The sequence below is a fragment of the Amborella trichopoda genome, chromosome 9, assembly GCF_054954075.1.
Source record: "Amborella trichopoda isolate Santa Cruz 75 chromosome 9, AtrichopodaSantaCruz75HAP2 v2.0, whole genome shotgun sequence".
In the NCBI taxonomy this organism is placed as follows: domain Eukaryota; kingdom Viridiplantae; phylum Streptophyta; class Magnoliopsida; order Amborellales; family Amborellaceae; genus Amborella; species Amborella trichopoda.
This window is the reverse complement of record NC_142344.1, coordinates 2,701,073-2,714,305: the sequence shown is the minus strand read 5'-3', so window position 1 is coordinate 2,714,305 and position 13,233 is coordinate 2,701,073. Positions and strand designations below refer to the sequence as shown.

The 13,233-nt window shown below is 35.9% G+C and overlaps 1 protein-coding gene across 2 annotated transcripts; it reads right to left on the bottom strand.

Moving 5' to 3' along the window:
- Nucleotides 1-1,464: 1,464 nt before the first annotated feature.
- LOC18437671 (RNA polymerase III RPC4) lies at nucleotides 1,465-9,576 on the bottom strand. Of its 2 annotated transcripts, none has more exons than XR_016041009.1 (11): nucleotides 9,426-9,576; nucleotides 9,205-9,286; nucleotides 9,012-9,064; nucleotides 8,883-8,940; nucleotides 8,632-8,677; nucleotides 5,724-5,840; nucleotides 5,554-5,624; nucleotides 5,282-5,342; nucleotides 4,966-5,074; nucleotides 3,963-4,196; nucleotides 1,465-1,999 (listed from the first exon to the last, which is right to left on the bottom strand). XR_016041009.1 is itself a non-coding variant. In XM_011626372.3 (11 exons), the coding sequence occupies exons 2-11, from the start codon at nucleotides 9,241-9,243 to the stop codon at nucleotides 1,856-1,858; spliced, it is 918 nt and encodes a 305-aa protein (XP_011624674.1). In that variant the 5' UTR covers nucleotides 9,244-9,286; nucleotides 9,426-9,576; the 3' UTR covers nucleotides 1,465-1,855. The 2 variants fall into 2 exon arrangements, 1 of the variants encoding a protein (XP_011624674.1); XM_011626372.3 differs by having other exon boundaries at nucleotides 4,966-5,060.
- Nucleotides 9,577-13,233: the final 3,657 nt, after the last annotated feature.

Below are 13,233 nucleotides of genomic sequence, written 5' to 3'. Positions count from 1 at the left end.
CATCCAAGGTTGATGTTTTTATTAATCTCTCTAACCTTTTTTAGTTGGATGTGCCTAAAGTTAGACCTTGTACTATATGGAAACCACCTGATCCAAGAGTGCTTAAGCTGAATTTTGATGGAAGCTCGTTGGGTAATCCAGGTCTACCTGGCTACGGTGGTGTAGTATGTGATTGCTAAGGAAATGTCTTAGCTGCATATGATGGCCTATGTGGAATCACTACGGCAAATCATGAGGAACTTCTTGAGATTTTTCATGGCCTGAAAATTCTAGTGGCCAGAAATGCAGTGGCAAATGTTATTATTGAAGGGGATTCGATAAATGTGATTAAATGGTATTTGAAAGAGCAACGGTTTCCTTGACAACTTAAATCCATTGGATTTCAAATCTTCAGCTGATGTCCTCTTTAACCTTATCCTTAGCTCATGTGTATTGGGAAGCCAATGATTTGGCTGACACTTTAGCTAAAAGGAGTGCTTATCTTACTGTGCCTGATTGTTGATGATGTATCTACCTGATTGTTGATGATATATCTGTTATATTGTAACCTGCTTTGATATCAATAAGTTCTAAACTTCAACAAAGAAAAGAAAAGAGGCGACTCATTCGTACATAGACGCAAAGAAATTGTCCTCTAATTCCATTTTCTCATGGGCACTGTTTTCGGAGCTATACACCTATTCATATGTTGCTCCTTGGCAAGTTAAAAATTTGGAACTAAAAAGCTTATAGATAAATAATCTCAACCACCATGATTATGCCTACTCGAAAAGGGCAAAGCATTAGGATTTGAATCCTAAATGGAAATATATAAAACATATACAATGAGATTATTTACTTTTAATACAAAGAGATCATGATCATCACTCCCTCTTAAATTTAAAATCGGGTGGTTGACAATGTGCCGTCGTTTAGACACAAAATTTGTTACAAAATTTCTCAAATGTTATTGCATATTTTCATTTACTAGATTTCATATCGATGAATAAAAGTGATTATAACCTCCTTGCACAAAGCATAAATAGTTTATACAATCCCATCTTAAATATAAATTGCAAATTTTACTTTTGAACTACTCACCATTGTTCAATCTAATTCTCCTCGAACCTGCAGTATTCTTTTGAGCTGCAAGATCATGAAAATGCCTTTGTGAGTGACTTTGATTTTATTTCGTGTTCTAAATCCACATAAAACATGAATTTTTGATAGCACGACCGTATTGTTTGGATGTCACTTCAAAGTTCAAAACCATAGTTTAGTCCAGAGCCCACACCATGTAGCATACAGGAGCTGCATAGTATGCTTTCCATTTCAGAACACATTAGACGTGTACATTACATGCCCTAAACTTTAAGACAATGCATCCCTCTCCTCAAGATATTTAATTTTAATTAAAAAAATGAAATACCCATAAATCTAGAGAGCATCTATTATCACAGAAATTAGCATCTCATAACACAAATATGGATAAACTCCTAGACATGCCTGCTATATTAATCAATGGTTAAGACAGTTGATGGCATGAGGACCCCCCAAATAAAGACACAAACTGCAACTGATGAGACCCAATCACTCCATCACCTTAACCAATTGGATGGTGATCATTCTCATGAACATTGGATTTTCTTCCATGGCAGACAATTGAGGATCATGCATATTATCCCTCTTATAAAACCCAAACAAAATGAATAGAGATTAAAAGAGGGAGCTTTTCACTTGAAGCCTAAGAAGCCCATGTAAATGATCAGCTACCTCTGTCGTCCCAAATATATTTACATTCTATATTTACATTTTAGTTCCTCTCCACAATTCCAGGGAGAAAATTGAAACCTAGTGCACGTGCATGAGAGGGAGATCACTGCAACTTCTTCAAAAGATCATCAATATCAGGAGTCACGATAGCCCGCTTGTTAATTTCGCCCAGGACACAGTACTGCCTGTCTCTGGTATTGATTGCTGCAACTTCTTGGGCAAACTCACACTTGGAGCCTGGAGAAACCTGAAGAACAGAAGGCAACCAATTGATCAACTTCAACTGAGAGAGGGAGATAGAGAGAGAGAGAGAGAGAGAGAGAGAGAGCAATATAATAGTAAAGAACGGAATGATAAGATCCAAACTTTCAACCCCTCATAATAAATATTGGCTCAACCCAAATTTTCAAGATTCAGTATGGAAGTCAAAACTGGTTCTTGAGAACCAAGATTGGTTCATGAGAACCCCATGATTCAAAAATGTGAAACCATACTGCATCAACAAAGTAGAACAACATCCAAACATTCAAATGTGTACGTGTGCGTGCGATGTGTGTGTATGTCTGTGTGTGTGTGTGTGTGGTATAGAGAGAGAGAGAGGGAGAGAGGGAATTATCAATCTCCAAACAATGGGCAAATGAAAGCAATAGGAAATCCCTGGATAGAAATGTTAAATTATTTCTCTCAATTTCTCTCAAATAATGAAATAGACTCCCAGACTAAAAATTACCAAATAACTATGCCAAGTATCCTGCTCAAGGGAGAGGATAAGCTATAAATAAGCTGTAGGACTCTCAAGGGTGAGGGTAAGGTATAAATAAGCTGTAGGACACTCAAGGGCGAGGGTAAGGTATAAATAAGTTGTAGGACTCTCCCCTTTCTTGGACAAGAAAAAACAAATTTTGAAGTTTTGGGTGAAGCAGTAGTTTCCAAAATTATACTTCCTGCTAGCCTAATATATTCCAAGTGTAAGTAATTTCAAGCTAAATAGTATTTAATGACTTAAACTTGGTATCTAAGATGGTCATAGCCAAATCCAAGTCAATTTGCTGGAGTCTTTCAATTTCGATGAAAAGCTAGGTGAGTATTTCAGTTTTGAAAAAGAACTATTCTTGCCAACAAGATTCCCACTTAAGACCAGGTATACACAGGGAAGCACATCCTACAAAAAAAACCCACATCTTTTTTGGTACTGATTCTAGTAATCAAATACAGGAAATTCAGCCAAACCTAGTTCCTTGTAATAAAACTCCGACACCTTGCAAGTCGAGTCTACTCATATGCGTCAGAAAACTTGAAACAAGTTGTGGAATACTCCTGGCTGCTATAAAATGATTATTTTTTATTATCAACTATGTTGCATAAATTTATCGATATGAAAACAACAAGAGGCTTTTTTATCCAAAACAAAATAGTTCACAGCTTGTGCCAATGTTTCAAAACCCGACAATTCCCTATCTGGAACGGGAATTGGCTGGGAAAGAACTGGTTCCGGAAAGGTATCGATACCGGTCAAGTCTCCCCAAAAACAGCCCCTTTCATTATTTTTTTCCTTCTTTTTTAAGCACCTATTTTAAATTTTTATTATTATCATTTTAAAATATTTTTCTGGATCACCTTTTTGGCCCAATCCTAATTGGCGACCAACCCATCCAACACGGATGTGGGGTGGACGATCCACCCCACCGCTCTTGGTTTTGAAACACTGAATCCGACCATCAGAACAAGTGCATTAGGTTGAAGAAGTGTACTACTCCAATAGTGCTTTGACTCTCTCTGGTTGTGCAGGTTAAAGAAGTCTACTACCCAATGAGAGTGATTCATTGACTCTCTCTTGGATAAAATGGTAAAGCAAGTTCAACCTAATGTTGTAATGGACGTGGGTTCTGAAAAGAACACAGAGCCACTCTAAGTTGAGCAGACACAGGAGATCAAGTTGATTAAAAGATGAAGTTAACTCCAGGTGAGTGGGGGCTACCTCATTTGGGTACCCATGTGCTCTCAGAGACATTGGATACCATATTGTTATTCACAATCCGGCCCATACAATAAAGAAGCAAGCAATATCATGTTTTTCAACTATTTCTTTGGATGAGAAAGAAGCAGGAGCACATTAATGGTACCATAACCGTGTAACAATTATTTGAGGCATAAAGATATCAAACAAAGAATTTGGAATAAAAAACAATTGGGTTGCGATTTATACTCACATTGAAAAGAGTGTCACCAATCTTCAACTTAACAGCACCACTCTCATAAATGAGCAGTTTGCCCATAAAACCAGCTTGCAAGTCCTCAAGACGAGAGGGCATCTCTGATTTGCCAGTTCTCTTTTGGCCTGAGTCATCTTGCACCTCTTTGCCATCTGCAGTGGCTGATCGCTTTGGTATAGGTAAAGATTCGGGCAATTGGAAAAATACCAACTGGCGCTCTTCTCTCTCTTCCTATCAAGAAACACCAGAAAAGGCAATCTCCAAATATCAGTGTTTAAAATCCCAAGCAAGGACCTCAGAACTTGCGGAATCTTAACTTTGGCCAGACTTTATTTGTTTTAACAAACTCAGCTGGTCAAACCAGATGACTCAGACTCAATCCTAGCAATTCCGGACCTGAATCCTGGTTTCTTATCACTGCCAAATTTACAACAGACGGGTAGCAAAATCTAGCATATACCACAAGAATTGACACCAATCCCCTAAAATACATACAAGCATATACTACCATTAAGAAATGAAGTGTTCACAAGAGTGCAAACTAATTCGAGAACCAATTTATGGATGGTTGAATAAATCTTCAAGAAACACACATAAAAAAGAGTGCCTACTTCTCATGTGCAGGTAGGGCAGCATGAAGATGGAGTGACGTCAATTTTTGGATGGTAAAATAAACCACTTCAAAAAAACACACACACACGCACAAAAGAAAAAAAAGTAGAGAGAGAAAGAGTTCACTACCTATCATATGTGTGTGTGTGTTTGTGTGCACACACATCGACCCAGTAAGGAGTGGGCCAAAGCCAGAGTGGAGTGACGGATTTGTCTACTGTGAGGAGGTTTTTCTGGTTACTTTTCAGGATATCTTTGTTTAGTAGTTCAGACACAATATAGTTTTTAAAATGGTTTCAAACTCTGGTATAATGTTTGGAAACTGGTCAAATTTTCATGGTTATCTCTTATTTAAAAGATTACCATAGAAGTAAAGCACAGAATATACCTTTAGACCAAGCTCTTCAGCAGCATTTGTAGAATCCTCATTGCAAACTGATTTACTCGCAGCTGACTCCCCAAACTCCTTTTCATCAAGAGTTTCTGGCACAAGAGAGCTGTCATAGTTTTTTTACTATTGTATGACCACATAGCTCAAGGGTAAGCTGAAAAAAATTACAGATGCGTTTGCATATTCAAGACATGGATTTTGGCCCCATTAAGAACAGCAAAGGAAACCGGAAACCCTCAATGGCACTGTTTACTTCGTTTAATAGCAATCGTTAATAGATACAAAAACAATATGAGTAAGCCTAAGAAGATACCAGGGTCCCCTGAGTACGGCCTCCTGAGAGGAAGGGTTACAGGATATTTCGAATAATAATCCTGCAGCCAAAACCAACATAAAAAGAACTTCACTCAGAGAGAGAGAGAGAGAGAGAGATAGAGGGGGAGGGAGGGAGAGAGAGAGAGGGAGAGGACAGAGAGAGAGAAGGAAGGAGGGAGGAAGGGAGAGAGGGAGAGGGAGATAGAGAGAGAGAGAGAGAGAGAGAGAGAGAGAGAGAGAGAAACACAAGCAAGACAGAGCAAAACTAACCCATGGTTCGACATATTCCTTTTCCCGCTTTTCGTCAACGTCCCTCTTAACATCCACTAATTGGCTCCCATCTGCAGATTCAAGAGTCAGAAAGTAGCATACGGAGAGGAATAATTATATTTGCTCCATAGATGGTTTTCTCATTCAGAAGTAACAAAAGATAATCTTACCATCAAATGCATGACCTATCTCTTTGGGTTTACTGCTACTGCCACCTTTGGAATAACTAGATGAACTTGAAAAATTGGCTGCATTTCCATATCCAAATGCAACTTGAACAGGTGCCGCTGTAAATTGTGAATCTGAGATGAGCCAAGCATAAACATCTATGGAGGAATATCCACAACATTATTTATTTGTTTTCTTTTTATCGTTATTTAATTTGTTGGACGTTATATTTATTTCCCTAGGAAAACCTTATATTCTATGTTAAAAAGACAGCCATCCAGGTGGCTGGGAGGCCTCACGACCCTGCACTAGGACTCTTCAGCCCAATGCAGCATGGTGACCCTGGGCGGCAAACTTGTTGCCCTGGGCCCTATTGGCAAGGCCTGAAATTGGGCCTTGCCAAAAGGGAAAAAATGCCCTTGCCCCACTTTGGAAAGGGGGAAATTGTATTTGGGGGCATTTTGGGCCCCAAAATCCTAAACAACGTTCAATAAGCCGGAGGCGGCCGCCTAGGTTGGGCGGGGGGACGGGGCTGGGCCGCCTAGGCAGGCGCTTAGACCCAAAAAATCCGGTGATTTTTTTTAAAAAATAATTTGGATCCCCCACACCTCCCCCCATTTTATGATATATAAAGTTGTCTATTTTATTATTTAATAAGTAAGTTTTGTATTAATATATTGTTAGGGTGCCGGAAGCATAGATCAAACCTAAACATTTACAACTTTAGACTGTAAATGAAATAATTATAACTCAAAAAGAACATTAAAAGATAAGCCTAAAAAAGATTGGGGTTGAATATCCTTTAATATCATGACCATTTGAGGATTTCAAAAAAAAATTCGATCTCTCAAAAAATCTTCAAATCTATTTTTTTTTCAAGTTCTTTCTCACTTTAAAGTAAATTCGTTTTTTGAGGGCAAGAATGACCCCTCAAACCTTATCCCCCCTTTTAAGGGGGTAAAATGAATTTTTTTGCCCCCACCCGAAATTTTTTTCCGGCCATACCCTTGCAGGCCGCTTAGGCGGGCGCCTTTTTGACCGCCTAATCGTCAGCCAACCGCCTAGGCGGGAGCCTAGTTCTGGCACCTAATAGTACCCGCCTTAAGAACGCCTAGGCGTTTTTTCCAGAAAGCCGCCTAGGCAGTCGGGCAGCTGACTTTTTTAACATTGATCATAAACAACCCTATTTTGCACTAAAAAAAAAAATTTGTTCAAAAAATATATATTTTAAGGATCGCAACAGAGTTTGTAGTTTTTGGTTTCTTGTGGAATCAAAAGGCATTCCATTGGAAACTTTTTAGAGATTAAAGAGGTTGCAAAATAGAGCTTTTGGCAACCGCAAGTGACCGATTCAAGCCCACTCTATTGGTTTTCTGAAAGGTTAGTAAATTCAACTGTTTATGTTTAGGGTTTCGTATTTATTGTGAGTATTGTGTTATGTTGTGTTTTTTTTTCATTTTCATGTATTCATTTTTTAAGTTTGGCTTTACATTTTTTACGAAATTTCCCCCCCTTAGTTTGCTAATTTTTGTGTTTATAATATATTTATGGCTATGTTTGGCTATTTATGGCTATGTTTGAGAATATAACCTTAAGCATGGTTATATCTATAATTTATAATGCAAAATACTAAATTTGTAACATATATATAGGGCTATGTTGGGATACTCATATATATGAGTATTTCCTTAATGTACTCAATATTTTTAGACAATCATTTACGCTTACCCCACAATGTAGTCACTTTTTGGCTAGAAGTATTTTGGGTAATTGGTTAGGGGTAAATTTAAATTTTTTTACAGAAAGAGAAGCATTTATTAACTATAGTAGATTGACATCATCTACATGGGGTGTGACATCACCAACATGAGAATTTTGTGAAGGTATCACTTCAATGGGTCATGGAACTAGAGAGCTTGTTTTTCAGGCCATTGGGAAAGATCTAGAGATCTGGCTTTGATAGCAAGTGAAAATGATGACCTCATATTGAAAATTGATGTTCGGTGTCTAAGAATGAGGTTTGAAAGCCTTTTCTATACCACAATTGAGTAAAAGAAAAGAAAAATACCATCTAAAATGCCAACTAAATGACAACTACTTGAATACATTTGATGGGCAACTAAATGGTAAAAGATGTTAATTTCTGATGTAAGGGTAAGCATATAACACTGGAATATTATGAACAGGAAGATATGCAAATGACTTACAGGTGAGTAAACCTATTTACTTTCCGCCAGTTTTCTTCTTAATAAGAACCGCCCCCAATAAGCTAGATCCTAGTGCTTGACATGACTTTAAACACACATGCATATGCCATTACATACTTGAGAGCATGCAGTGTACATAGTTTAAGACATCACGGTATTGTCACAAGGATTATTTTCTATGATATTTATGAATAAGATGATGGTTAAGTGCTTACTCATACTCCCTCTGCCAATAAATCCTACTCTACACTTAAGTCAAAACTATAATGTTTGGTATCATGAGATTATGTACTGTCACACAATTCCAAAGTATTCCAAACACTAAAAGCATGTAACATGTAGGTTTTCCTTTTTTGATAAAATAAAATAAAAAAAGTAAAAAAAGGAGTAACCCAATAGTTATGTATTGCTATATTAGGATCATGAGTCCTAATTCTTCAAATTCGATTTTATTTATCAGTCAAAAGGAACTATATACTAAACTCTAATAGATAATCATTGATGTATATCGTCTTCAACAAGCTAAAGAACATTACCAAGTTTACCCAACTCTTCCCTTCCAAAATGGGGGAAAAGAAGTTGTTTTCCTCCATACCAAAACGAGATAGCAACAATGGGAGTAGCACATTAAATTGCAATAACAAAATCCAAGAATATGAATTTGCAACAAACCAATGCAACAGGAATAGAATAACAAAGTCACCTTTCTTTTCATTTTTACCCCATCCCCCTCCATCTTCTCGTCGTTGCTGCAAATTTAAATAATTAATGTAAAAATATTTATACAAAATTAGCATTCTCAAAAAAAAAAAAGATATATAAATGATTTTGTAATAGTTATTACGAGAAGATTAGCAAAACATGAACCAATTACATTATCTGACAGACCCAGATAAACATTTATTCTATATATCAAACTTAAATAAAAAAGTTTGTGAATTAAGATGTGCACACCTTAATGAGCTTCAACAACTCATTTGATAATTTCTCATCCGGAGTCTCAATTGATTCACTGCAATTTAGAAATTTATGATAAACACAACAAATGATGATGGTGATGATGACGACAACAGCAAAACATACCTTTTAACTCCAGCAGGATTGGACACCCTTTTTGGGCGCACTTTTGGCATAAACTGTATCAGCCAATAAACAGAGCACATAAGTAAAACATCTAAATAATTAGAAGACAAAAAATCGAGATAAAAATCATAGACAGGTAAATACTAGCAATTTAAAGGCTTGGAAGTTAGATAAGAAAAATTACTTTACAAACCTTTCTAGGTTTTTTAGGATTGTTTGATCCATCGTCCATTTGTAAAGCTCTGGAATAGCTGAATTCAGAAATACAAGGAAAACTGCATGAAGAAGAGGAAGGATAAGAGGCCTAAATGGTTTTCCCTTCTTTTCTCTCTGAGAAAACCAAAACCAAAGAATAAACCCTAGGAAAAAAAAACAGTAAAGCTTGTCTTTGCTCTGTAAAAACAAAGAGCAAACCTAAACGAAACCACTTATGCTCTTTTAGGCCTGAATTCTTTTTGTCTGCGAGAACCAGGTCCTGAAACTAAACCCTCAACTAAAAACTCCCACGAAAACCCTTAGAACCCTGAAGATGAGGAAAATTATTGCATGGCCATTGCTTTTCAGCAAAAGAGGTTATTTTCAGAAGTTCATTATATAAAAGAAAAAGTTTATATAGAGCCGTGGCCCTAAACAATCAAACTACAGCCCACCTAAAAACTTTTACTGGGGGAGGCTTTTTTATGCTCAAATATCCTCAAGTTGATCATCTCAACATCAACATGCATAAACATTAGAAAAATATCGATTTTAAAATTTAAAAATAGTGAATCTTGTGACGCATTTTTCGACTGTCAATTTTCAAGATTTTCAAATTATCATAAATATGCTTGATTTATATTATTTTTAAAATCTTAAGTTTTATAATTAAAAATAAAAACTATATTTTAAATCTATCATTAAAATTTTCAATATTAAAACCAAATTTCTCTAGACTATTTGAAGGTAGGTTTTACTTTAAGAGTTAATGATCTTATAGGACCCTCTTCCACCTACATGTGTAAGACTTCAAAAGATCACCCTTAAAATTGACATAGATCTTTAAAAAAGTTATTACGGATTTGATTTTTTTAAATATTTGTACCAACTTTAATGATAATTTTTTGGAAGTCCACACACATGAGTGGGAGAGGATCCTATAAGATCATTTCTCGTACTTTAAAGGTGCGATTTGTATAGAGCCCAGGCTCGATTCTCGGTGGTAGAAAAGGGCTGGGGTTCTACAGGTAGAGAGAAGGAGAATTAGGGGAGAGAGAAGGAGAATTAGGGTAGAGAGAAGGAGAATTAGGGTAGGTAATTATTCTCAGGAAAAAAAATCTCAAAATTGAGTTATTTTCATACTTTGATCTAACCCTCTAATAATCGTTATATGATTATTCTTTAAAATGAAATTTTGAGACATTCTAATAATTATACATCTCTACTCGATCTTGAGAGATTATGTTTTTCAAGTACATAAAGGGTGCAGTTAAACCCACAGTCTAAAGGTAATCAAGAATCATATATAGGTTTTGACCTGAGGGAGTAAACCCACAGCCTACTCCCACAGAAGTATAACATTTTTTGGCTTCAGTGCTTAGATGGCGCGCGATTGGCCTCGAACGAACTGAGTTTAAATGGGTTACCGGCTGTGTACCGAGCCTGTTCTTACCTTGAGTTTAATTGAGCCTCCGCAGATACCAGGTCTGTTTTTTGCAATTGTGATTGTTTCTAGTAGATAGAAAATTAGGAAAAATATTTTATTTAAATCCTAAAATTATGCTTTTAATGTGTTTTATGATTTTTCTGGATCAATAATTGATCTATTTAACCCTCAAAATTGAGGACTTATTTTTTTAACCAAAACTAGTTTGTTTAGATCAATTTGATATTTAGGTGAGCTTTTCTCGTCAAATTCTCCTAAATTTTCAACCAAAGATATCAATTCCCTGTCCTTGGAATTTTTGGGATCAATCCACTCGAATTCACGTGCATTTAAGCCATCTGTCAAATCCTTGTATCAATTTGTAGTATCAAAAATCAAAACAATAGAAATCGACTTTTCATATTTCGGAAATTTTGAACTTTAACTTATTCGAGTGCTCTCTCATTTTTCACCAAATTCATTTAAATATTCCCAAACTGTTCCCATCATATTATCTACAAAAGCCCTAATAATTTCTTTGGATAAAAAAAAATTTATGAATTTCCAGTTTTAGCTATATGTCTGCTTTTTCTTTCCAAAATGTTTTCTTGATCTGTATTTTCTATTTTGAATTTTGGTGATTTTCTTTCAAGTTTCAACAGCTCTCCACCCAAGATGTTGCATGTTCGAATCACACTGATGGTTAAAGAGTAGAAAGAATTCACATAGTCAAGCTGAACGGAAGCGAATCACTACCCCACTAAAATAACATAACAGTAAAATCTTCAGAAGTACCCCCTATATACATAAAAGAGGTCATAAGATTAGCAAATTTTCAAAAAATATGTCAAGTGGACTTGCCCGAGGCTTTGTACGAGGCCAAAAAGGGCTAAAAACTGAAAATAAAATATGAAAACTTGCTAAAATAAAATTGGCTAATAGCAAAAAAAAAAAAAAAAAAAGGTTATAGAAGACATTAAAAGTCTATAAAAGATGGAAAAATTACATAAAGGTTGGAATATGGAAGAATTTGATTTATAGATGTAAATAGATGATAAACTTCTATTAGATCCCCACCATCCAAAGAAATGGACTGGTGGGGGGCGAGAGACTGGGACCGACCATTGATGTCATGCCATGTTCTGGTTGGGCTCACTCTCCCTGCATCACCTTTCATCATCTCGATGACTGGTGATGACCCAATGGGCTATGACTTCTCAAAGGTCCATTAAATTATAATTATAATACTTGCCCTTTTGATTTTGGCCTGCAGTGAAAATTCTTTGGAGACCTGCAAAATCGAGATGCATTAATCAGCTTTTATGTGGGGATCTGCAAATTTGATATGCGTTAATCGGCTTTTGTGTTCAGGCAGGACATGTTTTAACACTAATAAGTTTGTAGAAGATGGATAACTGTCAGTAAGTTCAGGCAGGACTTGTTTTAACACTAACAAGTTTGTAGAAGATGGATAACTGTCAGTAAGAGTTGCCATTGGTGACGGAGTTGTTCTTGCGCAAGTGAGATCAGGTTTGACAAATAGAGTTGGTAGAGATTTTGTTCAAGAATTCATCAATGATCAATGTTCCTGACAATGTCTTGGTACGGATGAGAGACTTATCCATTGAAGCCGGCGGTCAAGGAAATTCAAAGAACAAATTAAGCAACCAGCACAGCCTTTTCCTTTGACATTTTTAAAAGATATTGAGGAGGCTATCAGTTCACTTCTTTTCAGTTCTTCATTTCATTTTTGATTGCTTGAGTTTCTACTAAGCCAATTCTAGAATAGCATTGTAAACATTTTTTTTTTTTTAATAATGTCCTGTTGTTGCATTCAGCTGTCCATGTTTAATTCAAAGTCATATATTTTTTTTGGGTAAAAAGTTTCAGTGTTGTTTTAAGTATTAAGAAAATGGTTTTTCTGTTATAAGCCACAAATTTTGCTATTACATATCTGTCTTAAAAAATAAAGTACCTCAAATGGTTGAGTTGTGGTTGATTATCTCTTCCTATGTTCTTGCATAGATTCGGAAGAAATAATTTATAAGCAATTTGACTTTTTGGGAATCAGGCACCTGGGTAAATACAATGTAATAAATGAAAATCTCAGAAGGACATTCCAGATTCGATCCTACAGCTGACCAACATGAAGATCATCAGAATGAGATGTGCATTCATCACATTCCCGTTGATTCCGCCCTTTGGAATTGATTTTCTGGAGTTATGAAGAAGCAAAATGCAATTGACTTTCAGGAGTTATGAATTAAAATCAGCAAGGATATAAAAATATCTTGATGTTACCAGATTACATTTTATAATGGGGTTGACAGAACAAAGCTAACTTATTCTTTGTGTTCCTGTTACAACTTTCGATGTGGTCAAAATATTCTACAAATCAAGATACAGTGCAAACAACATGGAAATGTAGTCTCCTCTTTTGTTTTATTTTATATTTTTTGTTTAATTATAATTAACATTTATCAATTAGCAAAAATGACATGAAGGGTGCAGCGGTCAATTCTAACCATAGGAACACATTTTTTAACAATAAAAGCATACACGTTTTTAAGTTTCCTCTTATGGATCATATTAAGCAAATGC